At 41.1% G+C, this 13,404-nt stretch overlaps 1 protein-coding gene across 4 annotated transcripts in view; it reads right to left on the bottom strand.

Moving 5' to 3' along the window:
* znf536 (zinc finger protein 536) overlaps positions 1-13,404 on the bottom strand; it is a 219,115-nt gene that overhangs the window by 104,805 nt on the left and 100,906 nt on the right. For 3 of the 4 annotated variants that reach the window (XM_018692859.2, XM_051076255.1, XM_018692858.2), the window contains exon 5: positions 3,486-5,785. In XM_018692859.2, coding sequence (XP_018548375.1) covers positions 3,486-5,784 — 2,299 coding nt within the window. In that variant the 5' untranslated portion in view covers position 5,785. Of the gene's footprint in view, positions 1-3,485; positions 5,786-8,330; positions 8,470-13,404 lie in introns of those variants that run through there. The other variant, XM_051076252.1, reaches the window with a different exon arrangement.

Raw genomic sequence — 13,404 nt, 5'->3', positions numbered from 1 at the left:
TACTGTCGCAATTAGATGAATATCCACGCTTTATAACCTAAGGCGTCAAGTTGGCAAATCCAATTTCAATTTGTATGAAGCAAGCATTTTGCCTGCTTGTTTGAGCCACAGTAAAGACCAGGGATATGCAGGCTAATCCTCACCATGTTAAAGTGCTGTTCCTCTTAAAAAATGTAGACATGGGGGATTCTCTGGAGAAAGAGAGAGAGAGAAAGGGAAAGCCAAAGGGAGTGCATGGAGTCTTTTACAGCCTGGAGCCAAGAGGTGGGAGTGAGGTTTAGGGGTAGTGGGAAGGTTGTAGAAGTGCATTTAAGGAGGAATTTCGCTGCTTTAGGCCTTGTATGGGTGCAGCAAAGCCTATTTTTTACACATTCAGCTACATTTAGCTTGTACCATGGAAGAAGAATAGGAAGACGCGATCGTGTAAAATGAGGATTTTTAATGGTGGGTTATTTGCATGTAAGAGCTGGCAAAAAAGTGATATGCTTTCAATGCACCAGTCTATTTCAGATGTGATAAGCCACATTCCCGTCAGGTCTACCTGTTGCTGAACCTTTCTAAAATGAATACTACACTGTAATGTGTTTTCTCTCAACACAGCTTCTTTGAGGCCCGATCATCATAGGAAACAATAATGATGTACTGAAGTCAGTCCAAGGATAACTAAACAAAAAAAAGATGGTGATGGACATAAATGTAATTACCTCTTTGTTTGAAAAAAAAAAAAAAAGGAATTTAATTGAATAAGAAAGATGCTCAAGGTTAGCTGCTGAGCTATGCTGTAACAAGGAAGGTCTTTAAAGGACATCTCTGACAGAGGCCTTTGTTTTTCTGCTCTTTTTCTTCCACACTTCTCCCCTTTTTCACACATTGCTTTTAAACAAGTGCCGTCTCAAAGACAAAAGCGGCGGAGCTGACCTTCTTTCACAGTTGAGATGTTATTGTTGATTACTATAATTTAAGTTTAACTCAAAATTGCTGTGGGTAGGTGGCGGGGCAAAGGCTCACACGTAGACAGGCACACACTTGCAGGTGCACGCACACACAGTTAGAGAGAATTACAAGCTCTTCTTTTTAAACGTGAGATATTAAGATAAAGACGATGGTACAGTAGCCACATCCTGTTCACTACAGAAGAGAGTGATATGCACACATACTGTAAAGCACATAACCCCCACACACATACACATACATAAACACACACACAAACACACTCACACGCACAAAACAAAACATGCATGCAGAGGAGAAGCATGACACCTTTCTCCACATGAGACTCAGACACATTTTTTCTCACACATCAAAGCTTCTAATTTGAGAGTCCCTGAGCTCCAAATGTGAATCACATTGTGTAAGTTGTGAAGAAAGACAAGTTTCACTACTTCTGAATAAAAAAAACAGGAAATAGCAAAACAAGCATATTTAACATTTCTAATGTCAAATCTGTTTACTTCTCACTTTTTTCAGTAAAAGTATGTTTATTCTGATCAGTTGTATGCCTCATCATTTTATTCTACTCTTCTCTGCAAATCTGTTTTTCTGCTTTGCCATGCCCTATAGCACTTAGCTACAGTTTGACATCCTGTTTTGGCACATACACTCACAAATCTGTACAAAAACAATGTAAGAACAGCCTCTGAGATATAACAGTGACAGACTGACAGGGAGTTTGAATAATGCCAGTGTATCTAGCATTGTAGCCTACTGACTGAGCACTAGGCTAAGGGTGCAACCAAAACAGCGGGATGGGCAATATTGAGGCCTTGTGGAGACCCAACAGGCCAGTGTACTGTTTCAATTTATTTTTGTAATTATATATTTGTCTTTAATCATACCCTACTTCTCCAAAAATAGTGACCAGGGGCCAGATTTAACCACTCAACCAAATCTAATGTATTCCTTTGTGGTTTGTTAGCATTTGGTGGTATTCGGCTGGTTTTATTTGTCAATTATGATTTTAATTCACTTTTTTGTATACTGCACACTCGTTGTTAATACAGTACTTCTGAAGCTGTTGAAACACCACAAGCTGTACCCATCAGATTCAAAGTGCTTGAGTCAAAAGAGACATACAGAGAGAGGGAGAGAGAGACAGATGGAGAGAGAAACTTCCAGCATTAAAATTCAGAAGATAATTACATCCGCTACACCCCCACCCTGTTGAGAAAGTGTTATGTTTAATAGTCTCTATAAAGAAAATAGGTTTTTATCTCACTCTCATTTTCATTAATTCCTAATTGGGGTGGGGGGTTGTCTGTTATTATTTCTTAGATTAAAATAAACATAGCCTATCCCATGTTCAAACCCATCACACTACACGGGCATGATAAGGACTTTATGCCTCTGTGAATAAATAAACAATTTCGTCTCCACTGGTGGAATTAAGTTGCTTACAGCCTTAAGCTAAGCCACTCTGATTTATATTTATATTTATTTATATTTTTTCTCAGAAGACTTAAAAGCACATCCTTGCTTTTGCAAATGAAGTTCACCAATTTTTTTGACCTGTTTTATATGTATAGCTTTAATTAGTGTCTTGTTTAGCTTAAACCGACTGATTATCGCATAGTCGTGACCTAATTACCACGCACGTACTTAACGCCAGAATAGTGCCCTGAGGAGCAAGCGAAAGTTACCTTTAAAAACTTGTGTAATCATTAGCAACGAGCCTCCCTTAATCCCACTAAACATACACTTATCTAGCCCCGGCCGGCCTGTATTTGCTGGGTAGGGAGAGGGGAGGGGTATGGTTGTCTCCAACGTGTTTATTAAAGACATTTATTAATCGCTGTGGTTAAAACGAGTTCGTCCCTACGCTCCCAGTCTTTACTCATGTTCCACAGGGATCTAGACTGCTAACCTGCAAACGTGGATGCAATGGTGAAGCAGGTCTCTTCCTGGACTGTGCTCTCTGGAGTCTTGTGTTTGGCTTAATGTGAATTATAGCAACAAAACAGCAGCATCAGGGGACAATTGTTACCATGTCCAACATAATAACTCGTAAGTGCGACAACATATAACTCTATACCTAATATATATGATATTTATGGTAAAATGTGTATACCTCAATTTTGTAAAACTCTGTCTGGATGTGTATATATCTGAATGTACTCTGTGCACTATATGTGTGTGTGAGAGAGAGGTATCCTACATGAGTGTGATAATGACTAGGGTATTTGAAATTCATTGTCCACAGTAAGTTATGTGAAGAATGTGCAGTTCTGATTCTTTGGTGACTGGGTGTTTTTCATTTCCTTTTAAAGAGATGGATTTTACACACTGATATATACATAAAGGTGTACAATTAAAGAGATTCTTAATTACAAACTAGGTAGAATTGTAGAACGGTAACATAGTAACTTTGAATTAATGAACAAAACGTAATTCCCAAGTGTATGTCATTCGATAAAATTTAGATCCCTATTCAATGACTGACCAAAGAATACAAGTTGTTGGCATTCATTCTCTGATTTTTTTTTAATTACCTGAAGATGGTGAGGAGGGATGTGGGCTATCATCCTGGACGCTTCCTGTCTGGGAGTGTCCTCCTCCAGCTCCACTCTCTTCTGTCACATTGGATGAACCAGGAGTGGTCGAGCGGCTGATGGACTGGGACTCTGGGTCACTGGCTGATCCACGGCGTTCGTCCAGACCTTGTTGCTGGAGCGCTTCCTCGATGCCTCTCCTGTCTTTGCCATGGATGCGGGAGTGGACTACCATCTGATGGTAGGTTCTGAAGATCCGGCCACAGTCAGGGCACTCTGAAGGTTTCTCCTTTAGGCCAGAGAGGCTAGAGAGGCTGTAGTCAATGTTTGGGCTTCCCAGGCCAGCCAGGGCTCCAGAGGCCTCAGCATTACCATGGTGAGACATCAAGTCACGGTGACTGTCAAAACCTCTTCCATCCTCCTTCATGGACATCATGGCTCCGCTAGAGGCCTTGGACCCCTGCAAGGCCTCCGAGAGCTGCTTCTGCTTGGAGCTATCATTGGAAGAAATCAAGGAGTAGTCTTGTTTATCCTTTGAGAAAGAAGCCAAAGCCCCAGCACCACCCATCTCATCTTCCTGTCCTGGGGGTATATGATGCTGGTGCTGCTGCTGCTCCTTAGGCATGAAAGCCCTTTCCATAGCCATGCCACGAGCCATTATCTGCCAGGCTTGGTAGCTACTGAGGGAATCCATCTCTGCCACTTTTGCAGCTGCCTGCAGGCGCTCCATACAGCTTGACTTGAGTGGTGGCACAAGGTTTAGACAACCCAGGAGTGAGCGCTTCTCGTTTTCACCTAGCCCATGGCCCATACCTCCTGCCATTGGCCCCAGCAGCTTTCCTAACATCTCTTTTTCCTTCATGGCTATCCCTGCTTTAGCCAACATCTGGTGCTGCTCACTCAGGCCCTGTTTGTCTGGTGAAAGGAAGCCTCCCTGAAGACAGGAGATGTAGCGGGAATAAAGGTTGGCGTGAGCTTCCTGAGCCAGATTGCTCATGCTATTGACAGCAGCCATGTCCTGCTCACTGGGCTGGGGTGGCTTGCTCTTGATGGCCAACTTGTTGAGGTGTACCTTCATATGGTTCTTGAGAAACCAAGGTTCCTTGAAACGACGGCCACAAATTTGGCAGCAGTGTTCAAAGGAGTCCTTGTGCTTGCGCATGTGGCCTTTGAGGAACCAAGCTTGGCTGAACACCTGTCCACACACGTCACAACGGAATTCGGTGGCCATCTGCATTCCGCCAGCACCACCAGCACCCTGGCCTTGTGTGGTTTCTGCTGTGATGTGGGCCTTTTCCACATGACTTATCAGCTCCTCTTCATGGGAGGCAGCAAACTCACACAGGGTACATTTGTAGGGCTTGTGGAGTATGCGAATGTGGCGGTCCAGCTCCTCACGCTTCTTGAACTTCCCCTTGCAGAAGGTACAACGGAAGCCTGTAGTTGGGTTCAGGGACTGTTCATCCTGGGTGCTTGCTGGCTTGGGTGAAGAAGAGGGCTGGGAAATTGTGTCTGAAGTGGCAAGGCCAGAGGGGGGAAGGAGGCCACAGGCTGATCCTAGTTGCTGCTGATGGGTATTAGAGCTGCTGTTGAGGCCCAGGTGGGGTGTTTGAGGTGTCTGGAGGAGACTACCACTCCCTCTCATCTGCTTGTCCCTCAGAATGGCCCTCTCCTCCAACTCGTGCAACAGCCTATTCTCCTCTCTGACACGGCCGCGGCCCTTACCAAGATTCCCCAGTTTATGGGTGCGGAGGTGGATCTTCAAGTTGCCCTTTTGAGCCGCTCGGTGGTCACAGTAGGGACACTTGAAGGGCTTCTCTCCTGTGTGTGTGCGCATGTGCAGCGACAAGATGCTGTTAAAACGGAAGCGCTTGCCACACAATGGACAGGGATACTTCCTATTCTTACGGGCGTCATCTTCAATATCATTCATCTGGGACATGATGCCCAAATTCTGGCCATTGAGAAACTGCTGCAGGTCAACTCGCCCGTTCAGCCCACTTAGTGCCCCTGCATCAATGTCTCGGTTGAGCTGATTGGCTAGTAGGGCCATCTGACTGCTAATAGGTTGACTAGCCAGGGCTGCGTGATGGGTTTTCTCGTCCAAAGGCGTGGCTGCTTTCTCTTCAGGGATCTGTTGTGGGCGGTGTAGGTCAGGAAAGGCGTGTCCTAGCTGGGCAGTAAGCTGGTGAAGCTTTTGACTTATGGGGTAGCGGCCATTCAAGACTGCACTGCTCAGATGGGCATCAGCATCAGGCACCGCTGACGACACACCAAGACACAAACTAGAGTCCTCCATCCTGTAAGACAAGACAAAAAGAAGGGATCATATTAGAAATAACAGAATTACATAATTATAAATATTCCAAAGCAAAGTAGGTTTTAGAAAACAAAACAAAATCATACTATGACATGGTGGGTGCCTATGTGCTCTTTAAATTTTCTTTCCAGATTACAGGTAGACGATTATCCAACCACATGGTCAGAAGTAATGTGTGCAAGCAACACCTGTGCTTTGATGCACAGATCACTGCGTGAATTGTCAGTACCAAGGGTCTGGAAAAAGCTGCGACTCCCTAGAACTTTTTCAAAATGTAACACCATTTTGGATGGAATAATTACTCTGTAAACACAGTGAGCAGTGTATAATTAAGCTACTTGTGCCCATCCTATCAGAATTCTTCCAATTACATGCCTTAATGAAATGGAGCAACGGCATTGTCAGGAAGCCACCGCAATACTACAATTATGATATTAACAATAGCACTTAAAACCAAGGGGTTACTCCAGTAAACACAACACTCTTATCTTGGTGCAATGACACTTGTCTTGGCACAATATTCCATTAAAGAATCACACTACATTTGATCTGAATCACTTTGCTCTCCCTTTGCCATTTTTTCTCTATTCCCCCAATTCTCTCTCTGTCTGTCCTCCTGAGTTCCTCTAATGCTACTGAAATATATCATGACTCTTTAAGCATGTTATATTATCACTGTTAAGTGTTTTCATTTCATATGTACAACATCAGTGAATAAATAATAACAAAAGAATAACATTGATTTTAATGCAGATCCATCTGTTCTCCAGATGGTGAGGTATAAACATCTATCTGCACACTTCCTCTGGCTGCAGGCAGGGGTCAAACCCTCAGAAACAATAACCATGGTTCTGCTTTGGTCAACAAAATATTGTATAATATCTCATTACACTGATTAGTATGCTGCCTGGTAACAGCAGCAGTCACTGCGCTGTAACACATTATAATGATCAAAAAATCCTTTCATGAAGAGGCGGTGTAAAGTACTGGCATTAGGTGAGTTGACTTAAAGTGGTATCATTTTAGACAGCTTATGGCACACCCACATCAAATATGTTCGCACATGTTCAGTATACACTTTACAGGCACGAAGGGCAACTAAGGTTCTGCCAGACTCTGTCTTTCTGTTTCTCTCTCCCCACCTACAGTATGTTTCTAAAGCATGGAGGACTCTACATTGCGCCTGGCTCATTTGTTTTCTCATTCATTTGAATTTTTTCTCCCTTCTTCCCTCTCACTCCCATCAGTAGGAGGTTAGTAGACATAGGGGGTGCCTGTTCTTTTAGCCACTGGCCCCTCCAACACACTGTTGATGGTGGATTCTTATCTTGAGAAAATGAATTAGAGACTGTGACCAGCTTCCACTTGTGTTTAAAGGAATGTGACACTTGTGGGCTGCCTTTTGAATTCTCCCCACAAGTATCATAAAGCAGTTCTACTGAATTCATCAAGAATATAATGGCCATGCTATGTTCTGCAGGCTTATGTCTAACAGTTAGATATGCCCCTGTCAAAACCTGCTTCAATTTAGGACTGATCCTATGGTTGTGTTTCTCAAGTAAGAAATAAAGCATTTAAATAAAATAATAATTAAAAGTAATTATAAATAAATAAAAAAATATAATAGGACAACTAATAATGATAATATATGTGTACATTTTTTTATAACACTTGGAGAGAATTGCTGGGAAAGATTAAACTTTGTTAAACTGCTTTAAATGACTTAGGTTTTAAATTGTATTTATGTGACACCCCAGCTTCTATCACCAGGCGTGCTTATATCGGAGAAGACCTTATTTGAATGGGCCTTTTTTATAGAGGCGGCTGCCTTTTGGAATAGAAATCTGTGATTTAAACTAGGCTGATGAGCTGTTGCTCATTTGGGGAGATAGCAGCTTGCCCTTTTCTTCAATTTGATTTCTGCCTTTATCTTTAACATATAACAAAGGCAGATAGACAATGGAATAATGTGAAATGAACTGACGAATCCAGTTTGTGTTTTTTATAAACGTATCCTGGCTGACGAGCGTATGCAAATGAGGCACATTAATATGCTTGCTTTGCTCCCGAGTCATTTTATATTTTTTCCCCTGATTAAAAAGGACATTTCTTATGTGACATCCCCCCTCTGCTCATATCAACACACACATGCAAGGGAATTTGAGGGTGGTGTAAAAGTAGGAACACACACACACGCAAAAACACGCACTCAAACACAACCCTTTGACTACAGACAACAATTCAATATGTGAATGCCCTCTAAAAGACACAGTGAGTACGTTGTAACTCACCCAGCACTATCAAATGACAGCCCACAAAAATCACATCAACATCTCTTTCACTTTTGACATAATCCTGAATGTTATGCGTGTTAATGTTAATGTTAAGTCTTATGCAAAATACCAATCAATTGTACAGACGAAAACAACTCTATAATATTAAAGCATAGTATTGTTACCTTAATATAATATTAGTTAAGAATATTATGCTTTTAGAGGATCAAGACTCAGGTTTGTCATTCTTACCAGTTGTAACCAGGAAAGACCCAGGGCCACTTTGTCTCTGCCACGGCTGTGTAGCCTGTGTAGACTCCATTATGAACAACACATCCACTCTGTAGCTTTGTACTGCTAAAGTATCTATCTGCCGTTATTCTAACCTGTATAACCTTATTATTTCCTGGTATGTACAGCAATGCCGCCTCATTAAAACTATTGGCTCCTCTGATACCTCTAAAACCACAAAGACTTCCTTTAGCATTTTCTCACGATGGTTCAGTTGTTGTCTTTATAGTTTGTGGTTTAATATTCAGCAAAGCACCACGTGCACCCGTAAACGCACAAAATCTGTCATATACACACACACACAAAGAGAGAGAGTGAGAAACTGATGTGACTCTGCTTCTCTTAATGCATTTTTCTTCTCTGCTCTTTTTCTCTTCAAGCCTCAGCTTAATTATAAGTGGTATCTGTAATACAATGGAAGTGTATTTCAGCATTTGGATGTGCTCAGTTCATTTCTGCCTTTATCAAAAGTAGCAAGCATCATAAATGCATATGGGATTTTTTGTGCTCCTTTCTAATTGTAACCATATAAATTATTTGAGTATATGAAAGACAGTTTCAATATTAGAAATAGCTACCTATTATAAATTCATATTAAAATCAACAGCTTTCTGTTGAATTCTGATATAGTTTCTTGAATTTACTTGACTTGAATTTACAGGCCTGAGTTTTGTCATAAAACTTTCCTCTGGCATTTAAGACAAGATGGGGGGAAACTAAAGGATCGAAAAGCCATTAGTTGGACTTTACTTTGTTATTTTGGCATATATCGACACAAAAGCCATCGACTAATCACAATGCAATACCTCATTAAGTCCTAATGAACAAACTCATTGTGTTAAACAAATCAATCATTATTAACAATGTGTTGAATTTCATCATATTTGCACCAAATCATTAATGAGACGACTGTGTTGCAGCCACAGCAATTTGATGTTGAAGGGACAATGTGGATATTTACCATATGTTACATGTTCTGAGATTTGAATACAAAACACTCTAAGTATTTAGTGACTGCACAAGCAGCAGGGGAGTTTGGATCCTTTCAAAAGCTGTAAATATGTTTTCAAGGTACAAACAGAGCTTCCTCATCATTTCAGTGATCAATCACCTTTTAGGAAAAGTTGGTTTAGTTAGAATTAGAACTTGGTAGGTAAAACAGACCAGAAACGAATTTCCTCCTGGCTTGTGTTTTGTTCTATTGCAGGTGGTCTTTGCAAGGCATTAAATTAATCCAATAAAAAAACTGCTTTGTTTTCCTTCCCCTCCCTTTCTCTCTCTTTTTTGCTCTTTGACTTCATTGCATTATTACTTTCTGTAATGAGGCGAAAACACTCTGAACTGTACATGGAAGGCAGTCACACCACCCCTACTAGATTCAATCCTGACTCCATGCCTAGAGCTTCTTGATCAAAACTCATAACTTTGCGCTATCATATTGATCTGAAGTTTCAAAGATGGATTGTTCTTTTTTAAAGCAGAAAAAAGTAGAGTTGCAGACATCAGATTAGATTAGAGCTCATCTAGATACGGGAATGTTTTTGTTTGTTTGTTGTTTTTTTTCTTAGAGATATAAGCAAACAGAAAAAAAATTAAGTGACAAGTAACAATAAAACTAATTATCATAATAAAGTAAATATGTGCGTCTAGTCCCCTGTATCCAAAAGGACTACTGGATTTGGGGAGGTGTTACTATTAGCCTGAAAAAAACCAGGGAGCTGATTGGCTGGACAAAAAAAAACAACAACAAGAAAAAAAAACAATCACACGCCAAATAACATGCTTATAAAGTAATGTGTAGTGGATACCATCTGAAACACAACACTAGAGACAAAAAAGAAACATAATATTCTATATAAACGCACAACATCCAACAATTTAAAACTTACAAATAACTCTAAATTAATATAACCCTCTGCTCTGCTTTAACACAGAGAAAATAACAGCAAGGGAGCAAGGATTTGATGAGACCATGGACTCAATAGATCAGTGACAAATGAATGAATGAACAGGAGCCTTTGCCTCTCCCTCTTTCTCTTGAACAATATGTCATTGAGGGCTGTTTAAGAGGTCTTGTCAACAGGTAGTTCAACTTTCAGCTCATCCCTGCTGATCAGTGGGAGCCTTCCTGACAGCGAGAAAAGAAAGACACCGGGAGAGAGCAAGAGAGAGAGAAAGAAAAATGTTTTCAGTCTTTTTATCCGTCCGTCGCTCTGACAGCCTTGCAGGGGATGCCATGGGAGGAAGATCAATGCAGGACAAGCGGATTCCCACAGTTCATTGTTCTGGGCCAGCCAAATCATCTTCCCAAGACAGCCGGGAGCTCAAAGCTTCCCTTTATGATAACCATCCCTGGTATTATTCCCACTATGATGATGATGACCTGCAGATGTCTCTGTCTCTATGTGTGTGAGTGTATGGGTGTGTGTGTGCATGTACATCTGTGAACACCTCTCCCCTCCTGAGTGCGCTACAATAGTGGTCACAGTGGCATGGACAGACCCCTGCAGCAGCGAATAAAGCAGAGCGACGAGCACAGGATTAATAGTGCCAAACATTTGTTAAGCAGTCTTTCTTTAGTGAGGTGCAGTGACATGAGTGAAAAAAATGAATAAAATAAATAAATAAAAGCTATAGTGGCTGAAATGATAGTGATACTGAATGAACCTAATCTTACACATTCACTGCATCAGCCCTGCTCTAATACTGCAACTACTGCAGCTTACTCTTTTGTTACTGTTGCTGGGCGCCCATGAACTTGCAATGAAATTACTAAACAGATATTTATTAGTTTTCTGATGCTGTTCTTTTGGGAAACAGTATCAGCAATATCAGCCTTGCAAAGCAGATATAAGTGGTCATATCTGCTGATAGTCTACATGCTGTTTCAGAGACTTTCCCACTGTGTGTGGTCTATAATTCCAGACAGCCATTGCAATTCCGCTTGTAAATATTTGTTTTAAAAATAAGGTAAAGTTGACATGTTTTAATGTTTTGATGGTATATTGAACTCTAATTTTCATGTCTCTGCACACGGATTTCCATGGTGCAGTTAATGTAATGGAAACCAACTGGTAAAATACCTTTTATATACATGCAAAAAATCGGAATCATGTAGGCCTTGGAAAATGCTAAAAACACCAGCGTGGCCCTTTAACATGGGCAATAAACAGAAGAATAATTAGCTGCCAAAGGATGAATTATCGTTTGTTCTTGTTATCATAACTGACGCAAATGTCGACTGTTACTGCTTATCTTTATAAATGTTCTTTGGTATTTCTTTATGCTCATATACTGGTTCTGTACACATCCATATGTGGTTTTATTTCCACCAAGTACAAGTCTTAATTAGCACTTTCAAAAACCTCAGAACAATGGCATGGTTTCTCTGACCAACTTTTTTTCTCAACTCATGATTCAAAATGTGGCTTTAATGTTTTATAATGTACCTGTGTGGTTTGGTCTGCTCTGTGTCTGGTGACTGAACTCTTCTTCCTGTCAAATCAGTCAGAAAACCAGGACACAATACTATGTGTGTGTGTGTGTGTGTGTGTGTGTGTGTGTGTGTGTGTGCCTCAGACAACAAACATGGTAGTGTAGAGCGCTCACGCATGGTTAGACTGCAGGAAGAAGGAGGCCAGAGAGACAATGACTACAGTGTATCTGTTGTGGCTTACATCACTGGTCACCCTCTGCACTGCATGTCAATGCTTCAAACACACACACACACACACACACACACACACACACACAGAGAGAGCAATGTGTAGGTCACAATATAGAGCAGTGCTGCCTGTATGTCTCTTGTAGAGTGACTGCTGCGATGACACGCAAGATTCAAGACTGAGACTAAAACAAAGTTGAGATCAGCCTCTCTCTGTTTCTCAGGTGGTGGCAGCAAGAAAGAGACAAACAGCGAGAAAGAAGAAGTTGAATGTCAATATGGCCTAAATAAGAGAATATCAGAAATAATTGCTGTTTTCTTCCACTCATGCTGGGAGCATTCTGGTAGAGTTTTGCATAATGACTACAGTCGAGGGGGGTGGTGGTGGTGGAGGTAACAGTGGTGGGTGTGTGGCAGCGGTGGAGGTGGTGGTAAAGGGAGGGGTTGTTGTGACAGGTGCTGAAATAAAACTAGGGAGGCAAGGGAGACAAAGGTTCAATTTACTAAGAGGAGACTTTAATTGTTACACAGCTAATTAAGAGAAGAAGGTTCTTTTGTGCACTCTCGACTATTTACTGAGAGGTGTGTGTGCATACATTGGGAGGTAAATTGTGACTTCAAGCCAAGTGAGCCTACAGTAAAGAGTCACAGTGCATGTTTTGTGTGTGTGTGTGGTGTGTTTTTAGAGGAAAGATGGGGTGCTGCCTCAACATACAACATATCTCTTTACAGCTTCTCGGCTGTTGGGAGTTTGGGACTTTCTTTTTTCAACTAAAACAAAAGTCTATGGCTAATTAGCAGCACTCATTACAGGAAGTGAGTCAGGTAATTATTTTACATCATGCTGCCGATAATTGAATGATTCTTCAATGTCTGAGTGTCTGTTTGAAAGTATCTCTTTCTCTTCGGCTCCCCGACCCCCCCATCCCTTTTACCCATTCTTTCTCTTTGTCTTTGAGGAAGATAAGAGAGAGGCTGAATACAGGTACTGCTGCCATATGCTCTTGAATGAAAAAGCTCCTCTCTCGAAGCAAATGGGATTTTTAAATATTGAAACTGCCGCATGTCTTTTTAATATGACCGTGTTAAATCTCTCTTTATTCCATCACTTTGATAGACTCCCCCCTTTCTATCTCTCTCCTCTCCCACTTTCTGCGTCTCCTCTTTTAATCTGAGGAGTTTGAAGGGAACTTTAGCTCTCTGAGAAGTAGTCAAACTTATTATGTAACCATGCTGTGTCTTTTTTTTTTTTTTCTTTAAGCAGCACACTTCCTGTTTAAGAAAGCAAACTAATCTTGTCAAAGCCATCAGGAAGCTGAGACTTGAGTGGAAATGCTTGTGATTCTCTGCATATGTTACAATATCTCATAG

This window comes from Lates calcarifer, linkage group LG2, assembly GCF_001640805.2.
Source record: "Lates calcarifer isolate ASB-BC8 linkage group LG2, TLL_Latcal_v3, whole genome shotgun sequence".
Taxonomy (NCBI): Eukaryota; Metazoa; Chordata; class Actinopteri; family Centropomidae; genus Lates; species Lates calcarifer.
Note: the sequence above shows the minus strand (reverse complement) of the source record. Positions and strands in the feature narration are given on the sequence as shown.